At 32.9% G+C, this 16,736-nt stretch overlaps 1 protein-coding gene across 1 annotated transcript; it reads left to right on the top strand.

The window, feature by feature from the left end:
• Nucleotides 1-3,154: 3,154 nt before the first annotated feature.
• LOC132555080 (cholesterol 24-hydroxylase-like) lies at nucleotides 3,155-15,410 on the top strand. The gene is made up of 14 exons (XM_060219419.1): nucleotides 3,155-3,285; nucleotides 4,494-4,571; nucleotides 5,025-5,106; nucleotides 5,553-5,626; nucleotides 6,156-6,242; nucleotides 7,908-8,046; nucleotides 10,749-10,862; nucleotides 11,794-11,950; nucleotides 12,403-12,468; nucleotides 13,008-13,080; nucleotides 13,304-13,499; nucleotides 13,897-13,988; nucleotides 14,163-14,232; nucleotides 15,258-15,410. The coding sequence occupies exons 1-14, from the start codon at nucleotides 3,155-3,157 to the stop codon at nucleotides 15,408-15,410; spliced, it is 1,512 nt and encodes a 503-aa protein (XP_060075402.1).
• The last annotated feature ends 1,326 nt before the right edge of the window (nucleotides 15,411-16,736 follow it).

Below are 16,736 nucleotides of genomic sequence, written 5' to 3'. Positions count from 1 at the left end.
GAGCCCAAAACACCAAAAACATTCCACTTGATAGGACTAAATTTGTATAAAGTTGTAAAGTAACAGAAAAGATGATCGATTTTCCATTTTTCTCATCAAATAACCAGTTAAGAAACAGGCGATGTTTTCCGTCTGCACGCATGTTTCTCACAATGACCATCCTTCCTGCAGATCAGAATCCGCGTTGTTTCAAAATTAAAGATTCATTTTACCCAACCATTATACATTCAGACTCACCAAAGTTTTCCTCATTTTCTCTTGTAAAGGTTCTAAATATAGCGTAAGTCAGAATACAGAATAGATGTGTGAATTCTGATTGAAATTGGTTATCAGAAAGTAATGGAAATTAGTTAAGTGGTTATGAACTCTAATTCACTTGAAAAACTCGAAATAGATTCCAGATTGCTCACAAAAAGCTTTTATAACTGTATCGACAACAATACCGATCTAACCATTAAGCACTATTACGTAGTCAAAAATACCGGACTTTAAATGGTGGCTCGTGTGAGGACTTGCCATCTTCTCAAGATAAACATCCCTTTGTAAGTAAGCATGATAGGAATAAGGTTTAAAAAACACATCTTTTACTATGGAATTCGATGGATATCCAAGAATGATAATATTCATTGAAATCTCTGCAGTTTTCACCCGTTCCTTTGCTCTCTGTTACAGGGTAAGTTATAGGGTCAGTCCGGTCATGCTAAATATGATAAATATGTTAAATTGGAAATCCTGAATAAAATACTGGTATATATGAAAATAAACTCATATGGCATCTTACTTACTTCAAAATATATATCAATTTTAAAAAGATCGCAATATTATTGAAAATACTTAGCTCGATGCGTTAGTAATTTTAACAGATGTCCTTTTTGTACCTAACACTGAAGTCAGATACCACTAAAATTTACTTTCTATTTTCACTGTGTTGAAGTTTTGAACTTAAAGGTCTCTACATTTGCTGATTTAGGCCAAACGAATATTTTTTTCTATATGACAGGGCTTACACTTTGTGGTATACTAGGATCTTGATTTACTACTGTAACCTGAAGTCCTCACTCCCTAAAATTTCATTGTCAAAGCGATGATGATAAATCTGTATTAGGCATTTGAATGTTTCCGTACTCGGCTCCGAACTGATAACATTGTTTGACATGTAACAATATAAACTGGTGAGTAATGTCAATAGTCCTATTGCACACACGCGTCCGCCATCTTGTTTTAGATCATTATATATGCATGTGAAAAGTCAACTGGATATAAACATTCCGTCGCGATAAACATGGCGGCCTGAGGATTTGACGTTTACATCTGAATGCTTATCCATATTTTTTTTTTCACTGAAACTTTTGTGACACATATATTTATATTGTTCATCATATTTTATATTTATATACTTACACATATTTTACACCATGGACATCACTGCATCGAGCCTAGATGACTTTTTACACTGGAAGATAGACCTATGTGATCGAGGATTATCTCGTAATGGCACTAGATCAGAACTGGCTACGTTATGCTTTGCTGCACTATCTATGAATTTGCCACTGAAAAAGTCATCTATTGAACTTTCAAAAGAAAACGAAAAGGTTTATCATAAGTTGTTATGTATTGACGGTACTGTACTACCTGATCCATGTTTGACAACTGGGTAGATGAGAAACAGGGAATGGTTTTGTGGCCTCCAGATGTATCACGGATATTACATCTTTCCTGGTGACAAGTGAACGCGAAGAGCAGGCTAACATTCACCTTAATTAGAATAAAATTGGAAAAGCTTACGAGTATTTTGCCTTCCAGTGGTTAAAGGAAGTGTTTTACCACCCCATATCCTCTGAGTCTTCTGTTTGCTTTTTGAAAGCCAGATGTGTCCCTTCCCAGTGACTGAGTGCAGAGCCCCATACTGTATGGGTTTGCTGTGACAAGAAAACAGGGGGCAACAAGTCAGCTTACTGCTATATGTATTTGTTGAAATGGAGACCAATTGATCAACTTGATATCATATATACAGTTCACTTGTCAAAGGTAACAATATACATTAATGCAATTAAAAGTGTGTTCAGCAGCAAGTTATATCCAATCTTGTATATCTGTCCCTTGCTGATGAGGAAACATTAACCACATTGTAGACAATACACAATACATTTTATTCATTTTTTTTTGTAAACAATAAGGTAATAATACCTACTCTACTTGAAAGAACAATTCTGTTAGAAATGTGACAGCATGGTTTTAAGTAAAACATTTTACCACAACTGTGATTTATTTTACCACCTTGTAACATATATAAGTGTATGTTGATGTTGATATTTTTTACAGCCTTGAACAGACATGTCAACAAAACGTACGGCCAACCACACGTTAACATACACAAAGGAGGAAGCTAGTCAGTATGTGAGATATCTGCCAGTATCGCAAAATTTCAAATAAAGTTTTTCAACACTTATTTTACCTTTTCATTTTTTGTCGGTGCCGGTGGCGATGTACGTGTGGTGGTGATCCGTAATTAAAGTTTTTAACAAACCCCTGTGCTTCAAACAACTTGCCTAGGTATTTTGAATTGTACCTTAATTGTCGATTGGGGACCAGAATGCACATACATACTCGTTTTTTTCCTGGCTACAATCGATGATTGAGGTAATGAAATCATCTAGAAAAACTGCTATGCTTTTGATGTCGTAAAGGCCTAGGACTTGGCAGTTAAATGTCAGGGTCAAATGTTATTGTACAAACTGGGTTTTTTTTCATAAGAAATAAGAAACATTTGCTTTAGTATCAGATCAATTTGTTTACAGTACTGGACGTAATTTGTTGTCTGTAAATACGTATATAGATGTCAATTCAAGTCACTTACACTAAGCATAACACAAACGACCGCCATTGCTGAAGAACCCGGATGTGGCGTTTTATACTCAGTTGACCTATGGTCGAAGAGTTTATGGAAACATGCAGTAGGACTATACTTAACGCAACAAGGGAGTAGATATATATGTACACCTGTGGTCTCGAACAGAGAAGACATTTTGATCATGCATGTAACTAGATAGTGCAGGTCGACGTTAAGCTTAAATGTAAAGATTATACGCTGTGATAAAACAAAACCAGTATTTGTGTAAGACCATCCACTAGCCACCGAATCATCCTGCTGAAGATGAGTCTTCTTTTTGTTGAAATCTTTGGAATTGTAATTGCTGTGTGCCTTTGTGCACTTGTCTCTCTAGCTTGGCATATCCATCGTCAACATCAAAAGTATGATCATCTACCAGGACCTCCAAGGGACAGGTGAGTAATGTCAATACTTAACGCAACAAGGAAATAGATATATATGTATACCTGTGGTCTCGAATAGAGAAGACATTTTATCATGCATGCAACTAGATGGTGCAGGTCGACGTTTAAGCTTAAATGTAAAGATTATACGTTGTATGTCTTAAAATGATCTTATTTAGTTTAAACCAAATAATGAGCCTAAAATACACAGTGAAACAGTATTCTGTGTATACCCAGACAAGCATTTGTAGTGATTAACTTAACGGTCTCTACGCATGCTAATTTAGGCCAAACGAATATTTTCCCTTTATGACACTGCTTAAACGTTGGTATCCTAGGATCTTAACCTCACTCCCTAACTTTGGACCATGACTTAGGGTTCTCATGTCCATTCATATTTGTTAGTTATGGCCATAGGATAACTAGATAATGCTTCATATAATGTTAGGATAATAGGCCGATAAATTAGGGCGCTACGTTAGACCAAGAAGGTAAATCATTTATGTCCTGGTGTGACCAAATAACGTCCCAAATTCAGCTACATTAGAGTCTGTCTCTGGTTGATAACATAGGACCCTAGTTTACTACGCTAGGACCTAGGGGTAACTAAAGGGGTCCTGATGTTACTATATGACGTCCCAAAGATAGCTACGTTAGAGTCCCTGGTTGATAACATAGGAACATAGGTTGCTAAGTTAAGACCCAGTGGTAACTAAAAAAGAAGTGAACAGCTGTGTACCACGATTGTGATATCTGCATTGTATTAACATATTAACAATACATCCTCAATTCATCTCAGTGGTTCAGCGCTAAAAAGTTGTGCATGCATACTTTTTTACACCTGAGATATTGTGCATACACCTGCACTCTTTTATATATCTTTCATTTCGATTTTTTTATGTTAATAATTCTAAATATGAATAAATCCTGACGAAAGAAAATAATTTTCTTTATAAATAATTAATGTTTGTCCACTTTTCTCTTAATGCGATATCATAGTCCTTGACTTTCTCCTCGCTACCGTATCAAGACACACAGTATGAAAATCATGTTCGTACAAAGTTGATAAAGTTGTCAATTCAAACAAAGCAAATTGAAGTGGTACCTTTTTTAATGCTGTAGTTCTGATAAATATTCTTGAAGCTAATGAGAAATTAAACCTAGAGGCAAACATTATTTTCAAAATTATTGAAAATGAATGTCACTAATATGTCTTGCAGCTTCTGGAGTGGGAATTTTCCGTCCATCGGAAAAGTCATTTCTGCTGGTGGTATTATAGACGACTACTTTGTAGAAATGTAAGTAAATGATCCAATTCAAATCAGTATTAGATTAATAATTGTTTCTTCAAAATCGACTGAGATAGAATTAATTTGATTTGTTTATTTGTTTGTTTGGAAAGATGTGTTTGACAAAAGGGATTCAATGGACTGTAGGTACTTGTTAGATAAAAACACATCATAATCGTCACAGCAAAATGCAAAGTTTAAAATTATGTACAGCTGGACAATTTACTTATTTCCATTTTTTGCTTTTGTTTATACGACTTCTTATATATATATCATTTTTTTGGATATATATAATTTTCAAAAAAGTATATCTAAAGAGAACAATAATTTATAGAATACATTGAATTTAAAAATTAAGGATATATATATCAATGTAAGTAGTATATATATCTATATTTAGATATTGAACTCATTTTATTTTGGTTTTTGTCCTAATTCGGAAAATATGAAATCTATTTTTAGGTCCAAGGTTTACGGGCTGGTATTCCGTATCTGTATATGGAACCAAGTTTTTGTCATCGTTTTAGATCCGGAATGTATTAAGGTAAGACAGAATGCAAGTTTTCAAATGTTTTTTTTTTTGTCTCATAAAAAAGAGTGTACTCTTAATATACCGCGAAGCAGTCTAGGCCAAGAGTATGCTCCATTTTTTAAAAATTATTAACACAAAAAGAGCTGATCCTTATAATTTATTCACATATTTTATTTGAAAATGGACTTTTTATAGATGATTTCTTACACCAAATTTTTTACCTTCTTTTCTTTTTTATGTTAATGGGTAATAATTTTCCATTGATATTGGGAGATTAATATTATATAGAAATAAGGATTATAATGATAATCAATAGGCATTAATATAGAGACTTGTTTCTATTTGTGTATCTTTATCCTTATATACAACTATGATGCTTGAAAACATGTCGATTGAATTTAGATTAGACATCATTATACATAAATTATAAATCTAATACGGGTTTGGTTTTTATTTAGGATACTCTGGTGGCGAAAAATCACCCAAAATCGAAACGGTTATATTCACAGTTAATCAACCTATTCGGTACAAGGTAATGTTTTAGTACAAATGTTATAGAATCATATAAACAATCAAGTATTGTCTGAATGTAATTATAATTAATATAGTTGCAAGTTACCAACTGGCAAGTCCCATGAAACTCTAGTGTTCGATTTCGTGGAAGATTAGCCAGATAGACATCTTGCAATTACATCGACAATAATGCTGTTCAGAAAATACTTCATTAATTGATATATATCATGTTTGCATTATCATTTAGGTACCCTGCTGTTTTAAGCTAAAACCTCATCTAAGCGATTGAGTCAATTCAATAAAGGGAACAACCGTGCAGTAGAAATTAAATGCTGAAAAAACGTTTTGACAATACCATACTGTGGGACCAGTTACGATCATAGATACAAACTAGCATTGTCCTATTCCTAATAACTCCATATTAACAATTTTATAAATCAGACTGATGAATGTGAAATTACGATATTTGCAGTATAAAAGATCCCCAAAGTAGCAAGTAGCAAGACACAATAGTGAAATTGAAAATAGTGGTACTTTGTACTTTTCAGATTTCTTGGGAATGGATTGGAAACAGAGATTGATAATAAAATCTGGATACTACAGCGAATGCAATTGGACCAATGGTTCAAACCACAGTAAGTTATTTCATATGATCAATGCAATGATTCGGCAATGTTTTAATAAACCACAATTATATCCGATCACGATTTTTGCTATCACTGAAAATCCACTTGAGAACTGTCGATCGCAACGTTGGATAAAAAAGTATATCCCTTAAAAGTTCCTAATCCAAAGCGGATTTTTTTTCAAATTTGAGTGTAAGCGGATAGGGGATGCGTTTTGTATACAAATTTTAATTCAAAGACTACAATTTTACAATTGGATATGAATAAATATAAGCAGACGAAAATTGGATGTGTAGACACCTTTCTGTATGTATAAATGTGGAACTGACTCACGAATAACAGCGATATATTTATCAGGTAAGTTATTGCAGGTTATGCATAGTTCAGAATATTGTTGTTACAGGTGTGGGATAAATGAGCTTCTGTTTCTTGGGACAGTAATCTGGCTTTGAAATATATGCCTTATTTACATTGGGATTTTTGCGAGCAATGTGGTAAAGTGGGCTATTTGCATATATGTTTATATATCAAAATATGCAGTTATTGGTTTCCATGTTTATAGAAAAAGCAATAGCTTGTTCCTTTATAGATTCATGATTAGTAGTGATTTCTGCTTGAAGTGACGTACCCATTGAAACATCCCGAATTCCAATTTCTGATTACTGAAATAATGGCGTACATACATATGTATATGATTTAACATATAGAGGGATGAAAAACCATGTGATTTTTATATCTGCATCAAAACAGGATTGTAAGGAACACATCTACAGCGATTCAATACCAGTACAAAGTGGAATATCGTTTCCAGTCCCTGTAAAATATATGTTAATTGATACTAATCCATAGTATTTGTTAGGTATGGTGATAACACTGTTTAAAATAAAGTAATTTCGCTTTTCAAATAATATTAACGCGAACCAAAATGTATAGTCTGAATCAGCAGTAAGTCTAGACACTGAGTCACATCCCTCGTAAACGTCAAGTCGACATAATCAATCAAATCCTACCTGACTTATGTAAATCATTATTACTAGGAAGACTTAATATTAAAGTTATCAATCGCATTTGATTCTTATAATAGAGAAATTGTTAACCTATTTTAAAGATTAAAGCTGTATATGGAGAGATTTTATTCTTTTTGATTGACTCGAATTTTCGACATTTAAAAAAATATAATTCGTTATTGATAAATCAAAGTGATTTCCAGGTAATGGAATTCGTTATAAACATCCTTTACTATATTAAAGTCGAAATGTAGTGTTATTTCGTTATTTTCACAATGTTATGAGATGTGCGTACTTGAATCTGTTGGTGGCAATGCCACGATTTTCTGAATTAGAATGATAGCTGGGTTAAGATTAGACCATGTACCTAATCATGTTTACTGAAGTCAAGGGCTAGTGTTCCGTCTCGTGCAGATAAAGACTGTTTCTAGAAAGTGTCAGTTATTTACCATGTCGCGGTTTATACACGAAGAAGAACATTGTTGTTCATCGATTGATTAAAAAAGTATAACTTGATCGTTATAAGAATTAATTAGAAATATTGATTTTTTTCAATATTTGAAATTTTGAGCTACTTAATAAAATTTACATTGAAAAACCCTATCTTTTCACACAAACTTGTCTAAGAACATTTTTTACAATTGCATATTTCATCAACCTCTTTCAGTTATATTCGACAATTTGCACCAGAGTTCAACGAGTTTGCTAATGAATACATGGAACACTTAGGAACCTATGCGAACGGCAAGACGGAGATACACATGCTTGATACGTTAAATAAATTGACGACACATGTTTTGTACAAGGTTCGTATAATATAAAAGTGTGGGTTGATGTTGCAATCCAAGGTCTTCTGTTGAATGAAGTTTGTCAACGAGGTGAGTGTGTTCGTTTGTTTGCCGTCGCGTGAATGGCCTAATTTATTTTGACTAAAGGCCTTCTTGACGTAGTTGTGACGTTTCCACTGAACAATATACAGGTGGCCCATCGCATATCGCATCCAAATAAATGCATGTCACATATCATCCAAATAAATGCATGTCACATATCATCCAAATTAATGCATGTCACATGTCATCCAAATTAATGCATGTCACATATCATCCAAATAAATGCATGTCACATGTCATCCAAATTAATGCATGTCACATATCATCCAAATAAATGCATGTTACATGTCATCCAAATTAATGCATGTCACATATCATCAAAATAAATGCATGTCACATATCATCCAAATTAATGCATGTCACATATCATCAAAATAATTGCATGTCACATATCATCCAAATTAATGCATGTCAAATATCATCCAAATTAATGCATGTCACATGTCATCCAAATTAATGCATGTCACATATCGTCCAAATAAATGAATGTCACATATCGTCCAAATTAATGCATGTCACATATCATCCAAATAAATGCATGTCACATGTCATCCAAATTAATGCATGTCACATACCATCAAAATAAATGCATGTCACATATCATCCAAATTAATGCATGTCACACATCATCCAAATAAATGCATGTCACATATCTTCAACATAAATGCATGTCACATGTCTTCAAAATAAATGCATGTCACATATCATCCAAATCAATACATGTCACATATCATCAAAATTAATGCATGTCACATATCTTCAACATAAATGCATGTCACATATCTTCAAAACAAATGCATGTCACATATCATCCAAATTAATGCATGTCACATATCATCCAAATTAATGCATGTCACATGTCATCCAGATTAATGCATGTCACATATCATCAAAATAAATGCATGTCACATATCATCAAAATAAATGCATGTCACATGTCATCCAAATTAATGCATGTCACATATCATCAAAATAAATGCATGTCACATGTCATCCAAATAAATGCATGTCACATATCTTCAACATAAATGCATGTCACATGTCTTCAAAATAAATGCATGTCACATATCATCCAAATTAATGCATGTCACATGTCATCCAAATTAATGCATGTCACATATCTTCAACATAAATGCATGTCACATGTCATCCAAATTAATGCATGTCACATATCATCCAAATAAATGCATGTTACATATCATCCAAATTAATGCATGTCACATATCATCAAAATAAATGCATGTCAAATATCATCCAAATTAATGCATGTCACATGTCATCCAAATTAATGCATGTCACATATCGTCCAAATAAATGAATGTCACATATCGTCCAAATTAATGCATGTCACATATCATCCAAATAAATGCATGTCACATGTCATCCAAATTAATGCATGTCACATACCATCAAAATAAATGCATGTCACATATCATCCAAATTAATGCATGTCACACATCATCCAAATAAATGCATGTCACATATCTTCAACATAAATGCATGTCACATGTCTTCAAAATAAATGCATGTCACATATCATCCAAATCAATACATGTCACATATCATCAAAATTAATGCATGTCACATATCTTCAACATAAATGCATGTCACATATCTTCAAAACAAATGCATGTCACATATCATCCAAATTAATGCATGTCACATATCATCCAAATTAATGCATGTCACATGTCATCCAGATTAATGCATGTCACATATCATCAAAATAAATGCATGTCACATATCATCAAAATAAATGCATGTCACATGTCATCCAAATTAATGCATGTCACATATCATCAAAATAAATGCATGTCAAAATAAATGCATGTCACATCCAACATAAATGCATGTCACATGTCTTCAACATAAATGCATGTCACATGTCTTCAAAATAAATGCATGTCACATATCATCCAAATCAATACATGTCACATATCATCAAAATTAATGCATGTCACATATCTTCAACATAAATGCATGTCACATATCTTCAAAACAAATGCATGTCACATATCATCAAAACAAATGCATGTCACATTAAACTAATAAGGGTAAATAGTTTTAGCCAAGTAATCCAAGTCAGCACAGATTGATCTGTGCCTTAGCTTTCTAGTTAACAAACCAACACGAGTAAGGAGCATCCTATCACGCACCTCGGATCTTCATCAGCGGTAAGAAAATCCTATAAAACATAAATTTATAATTTTTATCTCGGTGTGAGCTTGTCATTACTTACTTAGATTGAATAAGGTTTAAATGACGGGTGTCGTCGATGAAGCAAAAGACACTTACTCTTTCAGAGCATTTGTTCTTATTCTCCTTGAATTTTGTCATGAGGTGTACGTATAGATTTTTTGTTCATATTTTGCATTAGTTTTATGGATTTGAGTTATAATGATGATTATGTTGCCATGTTGGTTTTTTTCTTGATTTTTGTATGTAACTTTTAGGTCTTTACCTATCAAACGCATTTAAAATGTCAACATACGACATTAATACTTTCGTTACAATGAAGATTTCCTTTAAGAGCAGCTTCAATTGATCAGGTTAAAAGCAACAGGGTGGAATAAGAAAAAAACAATGTCAATAGCCAAATACGTTTGTTCCTTTTTCAGATAGCATTCAGCATCGACATTGGGCCATTAAATAGGAAGAGTAATCCCTGTTTAATAGCAATAAAGACAGCTTTGTTAGGTTTCGCCACACAACTGAAAAATCCCTTGGAAGCCGTATGTATAAAATTGTTACGTTAATCAAATACTAATCAGATCATATTTTTCCGGGACACTTTAAAAGTATATTCCTTTCTTGTTCTTATTGTTTCTCTGTGAAACCTAATTATTACGAATTTTCGACTATTCAATCAATCATTTTCAGATTTCAAATAATCTTTCTAAGCAATCACTGTTCTCAAATCAACCTTGTCCCATCAATATCGGATTCCTTCGGAATTGCATCTCACTTGCAACGCTATGTCAAAGAACTGCAAAGAAATAAATAGAAAAATGAAATGAAAAATATTCATACTGTAAGATTTATTCGGGGAAAATGATCTTTGAAACCATTTTACTTTTTCCTTTAAAGCATGTCATTAGATGCAACCCGAACAATAGACATTTGTATCGGAATTGTTACTGCACTTCCGTTCCTGAAGACATCAATGAATCACTGAGACACTCGATTTAGTCTAAAGTAGCCGAGACGTGCACAGATGTAACATAAAACTTTCATTTAAGCAGGAATGACACGATGAAAAACAAATTCAAAATAAGATAATGTAAGGAAATGATGGGATATATGTGTGCACCTTTCTCAAAGGGTTAGATTGTTGTATCATCCATTGATTAGTCATTTTTTTCTCACTCAATTTTTTCATACCATAAACTATTCAAAGCATTTTGCATATGTCGGTCTACAACTCACTTGTTTAGTCAAATCAGAAACAAGTCATTAATAGTTTTCCAATAAAAGATGTTCATGTTTAGACTTCAGTAGCAAAAAAAGCAAAAACCAAATTGCAAATATTTGCAGCTTGTTACTCGTGGTCAAATTTTCTTCATTAAACATAACTTATTTTGCTGATCAGCTGGGTATTATCTGTGTGAACCTTTTGCGAAGAGTTTCAGTTTATTTTTTCATTTTTAATGTCTTATTATTTAGATGAATCCATTCAAATGGAAGTTTCGTCGGGAAGCTCGAAAATCTGTATATTTTATCAGAGACATTGCCAAGAAAGAGATGATGAATAGAGATAAAGCGAGACGTGAAGAAGACTACATTCCAAAAGATCTTTTGGAGTACATATTGGAACTAAAAGGTAATAAAATGCAATACAATACGGTTTTCGCAATAATAACTTAACCTTCTTCTTCTTCTTCTTCTTCTTCTTCTTCTTCTTCTTCTTCTTCTTCTTCTTCGTTTTCTTCTTCTTCGCTGTAGCGATGATTCCTTCACACACGTTTACTACATGGTCTCGTTGTCTTTGCGTTATATACATTGAATTGATATTATTACCTTTGAAATACATTTCGTTTTCTGTTTGCAATTACCTTGAAAATAGTATTTGCTTCGAACATTCACTCCTTGATTCGTTTACTTGTTCGTTGATATGGTGAAATTAGGTATTTGAACTTATGACAACTTGTACGTTGTTTAGGTTAGTGTTTTAAATGCTATTTCCTATTTCCAAGAAAGAATATTTTATAAATGTGTACCAGCCGATATTTAAGCTAAAGACTAGAGAAATTGAGTCTGTAATGCTTGTTTCAGCAAAGTACCCATCAATTTTCACGGATGAAGAGTTATTGGACAATGTCGTGACATTCATCATTGCAGGTAAAAAGTTAATTAGCTTATACCAAACAAAATCAGTGTAGGATAGCAATACTACGAAATTTTACTTTTTCTAAAGGTGCATAAACTAAAACAAAAATGACGTCAAATGAATTCTAATGTAAAATGTATAAATCATATACTTCATTACCTGTTGCTCCCTTGCGACCCGAATTTGATCTTTCAATATGACGTCATCAAGTTATTTTTGCTCCTGGCGACTTTGTTGACGTCGTGATTCCGTAAATGAAAAACATGAATAATTTTAACGGGTTTTTCCCATTGCTAAGATATCTTACTTTAGTGTAAAGGTGAAATTTGGATTTCAACAAAAATGATCCCATCTGTTGCTTCATGACTTTCCATCATTTTGTTGTCAATTAGTGTGCTTGGTTTTTGTTCCGAACCTTCATTGGAGTCTTTAATCACCAACTTAAGATCTGTTAACTTCATCCTGCAGAAATACAATAACGATGAAAATACAATCTCTTTTTTTTTCGAAATTATTTTGGAATCCTTTCAATCTCAATCGTATTAAATAGGGCAAGAAACGACGGCAAACGCCTTGGCCTTCATGCTACTCCTTCTCGGACAGAATCCAGACTGTTACAAGAAGTAAGTTACATGACCGTGTTTCACAATTTTGCTTACAGGTATATGTTACCGAAAACAGACCAAAGAAACATTTTTAAACTTTCTTTAATACAGTATATAAGAGAATACAAACTCAGGGCGTTAGGTTACAAAACAATGTTTCCCGCAAAAATTTGTTTATTTCGCATAACATGTATGTGATCGATTTGAATCAAATTAGGAAAGTTATGCTGTTTCTTTGAAGGCTTCAAAGAGAGATAGATGAAAACATTGGAGCAGTGTCTGTGATTACCCTGAATGAACTTGAGAAACTTCCCTATCTCGACATGGTATTAAAGGAGACTCTACGACTTTACCCAGTAGCTAAGATGACTTTTCGCGAAACAGCCAAAGATTGCAGTCTCGGTGGTCACTGTATCCCCGAGGGGACCGATATGCTCGTAAGCCTATTGTAAATAATATGTAGTTCTAGAAGTATACTTTTGTGTACAACATCACACATAATAATATAGCAGGTTAATCGGGTTTCACCAAATAAATATGTTAAAATGTTTATTCAATATATTCGATGTCTACTATGATTTGTTATTCTAAGATACTCGACAGTCAAATAAAAGATGTACTCTGATGAATTGATAGAAGGATCACTTTGCTGTCTGAAGGTCGAAGGTTTTTTTCGAATATAATAATCATTAATAATAATAATGAAAATGCTTCTTATCCAGAAAAACGATTTTTTATTTGATCGAATTGATTTTTTTAAAATGTTTATTAAGTACCGACTTGTGTCATTTGACTTTATTTTGTATGTACTATACAAATATTATTTTTATATAGATCAGCTTCTATGCGACATCCAGGGCGAATCAAAATGTGACAGATCCAACCAAGTTTTTACCAGAACGATTTGATAAAAACAGCCCAGAGAAGTACGTCCTCTATGAATTCAACTCAATCCGGATAATTTGCTCATGTTCATTATTAATTAATGTCAAATGACCAAATAATTAATTTAGATGTTCAGTCTTTTGCAGTAATATTTTAGTATTGAATGCATTTCATTGCTATAGATCATGATAATGCTATGATAAATTCCTTTACAGATTACACAAGTATGCCTCGACACCGTTTTCAGCTGGACCACATACGTGTATCGGAAAGAAGTTTGCAGAGGTACAAGATATAGAATTTAAAAATATTTTTTCCTTTGTGATCCTTTTCCTCAATTGAAGAAAAATAATTTCGATGAAATGATCTCCAGATGTCTAGCAATTTAACCTGTGATACTAGCAACACGTGATAGTGAATAAGGATTTAGTTTAGGTGAAACAATAGTTTATTGATAAACGACATCAAAACAAGATTAGAACAGTAGTATATGTTCATATAAATAATCATCCTCAAAACCTACTAGGATTCAAATATTACAAGTGTAGGTTCAGGATTGTAACCAATCTCATTACATTTCCGTATATTGCATTAATATAACTTTACTGATAAATGGAATTGGACAAATAGGCATATGAAAGCTTTTTCTTTAACAAACTAAACTATAAAAACAAATAAATGTTAGATATTATCTGATTAAGTTGAAAATTGATATGAAAAGGTTTAGGGGGTGACAATGCAATGATACTATTTTCGGAAGAATGGTTTCAATATAGTTACCCAGGTGAACAAATGAAGACCTCTTGGAGGCATCCCCAAAACCACTGGTGATAAGGGAGCGGGGGAGGGGGATTCTAGTTTCGCTCTGATATACTCGCTTTCTTATAAGTAGGTCACATTGATCTCCATGGTAGAGAATTCGTCAATGAAGCAGAAAACACACACTCTTTCGGAACATTTAAAAACACTAAGGATTTCGTATACCTGATCCTATTGTTCATATATTCACTGGATATCATAATTTTGTCAGTTTAAATGAAGTGTACTCTCTCTCTCTCTCTCTCTCTCTCTCTCTCTCTCTCTCTCTCTCTCTCTCTCTCTCTCTCTCATTATTATTTTACTATCTTCTTTTCAAAGAAAGTGTTTTGTTTTCAAAGTATATCTGCTTTTTTGTTATTATATGCTTATCAAGTGAGATTATGTCTGCTGTCTAAAACATGACAATGATAAAGATATAAATATTTTTATCACAACATATTTCATTTAGCATGACCATTGTTATTTCTTTATTTTTTACTTTTACTTAACAGATCCAAATGAAAATCATCATTGCCAAGATTATGCAGAATTTCGACTTCGAACTGATTCCCGACCAACCATATGAACTGATCGACCAAACAACGATCCACGCGAAAAGTGGCGTCATGTGCTGTTTAAGCCAAAGGAAAACAATTAAGATGTAACGAATGTGACATTGATTCCTAAAGTGGATGCAAAGAATATATCAAGTAATATTAAGATGATATCAACTTTACGGTGAAGGTGTAGTGATGGATGACGACAATACCAGCTTCTTTTCTCGATACTCGGTGTAAAATATAATATGTTCTTAAACAGAGATTTGCATCTGCTACATTTTTTCCATATTTTTAAAATTCGATTTGCTGCTTTTATTCGTTTATTCGGATTTAGTGACAAAGCAATGCACAGTACTGATTGTCTTGGTTGTTGTATTGGCCATACACACACACACACACACAAATTCTTTTACAAATGGCAGAGACGATGATGGTCTATTATTAGTGAGCTTGGAACTGTCAAATTCGTAGGTCTAAATATAGTTGGGAGAGATTTTGGGAAATCACACAGAGAGTATAACTTGTCCTTTTCTCAATTTGTATTTGATATTCGTGAGTTGAAAACAGTCGTAAATAATTTCGAATCGGTCTTAAGGGTTTACTAATAAATTCGTAGATGAAAGAAGAATATGATTTTTTTTTTTTTTTGTTATTTTAGATGCGATTATATTGTAGACACAATGTGAAGTTGAAGTCAGATTTTTCCTAAACATTACACAGCAGGATATTACTTATATAGTAGTGATGAAATGTCTAATTCAAGTCATATCACCAGACATGAGTGATGGCGGTGTCTGTGGGACTCGGTGAACTATCATTGGAAGGGATTTACAGTGTAGATAATGTTTTAGTTTTGGTTAGTTGACCTGTTAAGGTGACTTCTCACTGATGCATCGTTTCAATGTCCAGGTAATCTGACATTTCATTAATTTACCGTGCACAAAATTAAATGCCGAATCAATACAAAACCAATCATGAATATTAACGTAGAATGTAATGTAGAATGATACGGTAAAATAATATTTTCTGTTGATAATTTCATGAATGTATAAGTTATTGGTTAAGAGTAATCACGAATTTAACTTAGATAAAAACTCCACGAAAAATGACGATTTTACAGTATTACACATAATGATCACCACTACCGACCTAAGAATATAATCTCTGTTGGATTTCAAAATCTGTTCTTATCGTCTAGGTAAAGTTATTTTAACTTTAGAAACATATAAATATGATTAATGCTTGTCACATGTAGAAAATGCTACAATAATAAAAGGAAACTTTAATCCCGTATATTTAAACTTTATTCCCGAATATTTAAACTTTAATCCCGTATATTTAAACTTTAATCCCGTATATTTAAACTTTAATCCCGTATATTTAAACTTTAATCCCGTATATTTAAACTTTAATCCCGTATATTTAAACTTT

Source organism: Ylistrum balloti, unplaced genomic scaffold, assembly GCF_031769215.1.
Source record: "Ylistrum balloti isolate Yb309-2 unplaced genomic scaffold, AGI_CSIRO_Ybal_v1 Utg370452, whole genome shotgun sequence".
In the NCBI taxonomy this organism is placed as follows: domain Eukaryota; kingdom Metazoa; phylum Mollusca; class Bivalvia; order Pectinida; family Pectinidae; genus Ylistrum; species Ylistrum balloti.
Note: the sequence above shows the minus strand (reverse complement) of the source record. Positions and strands in the feature narration are given on the sequence as shown.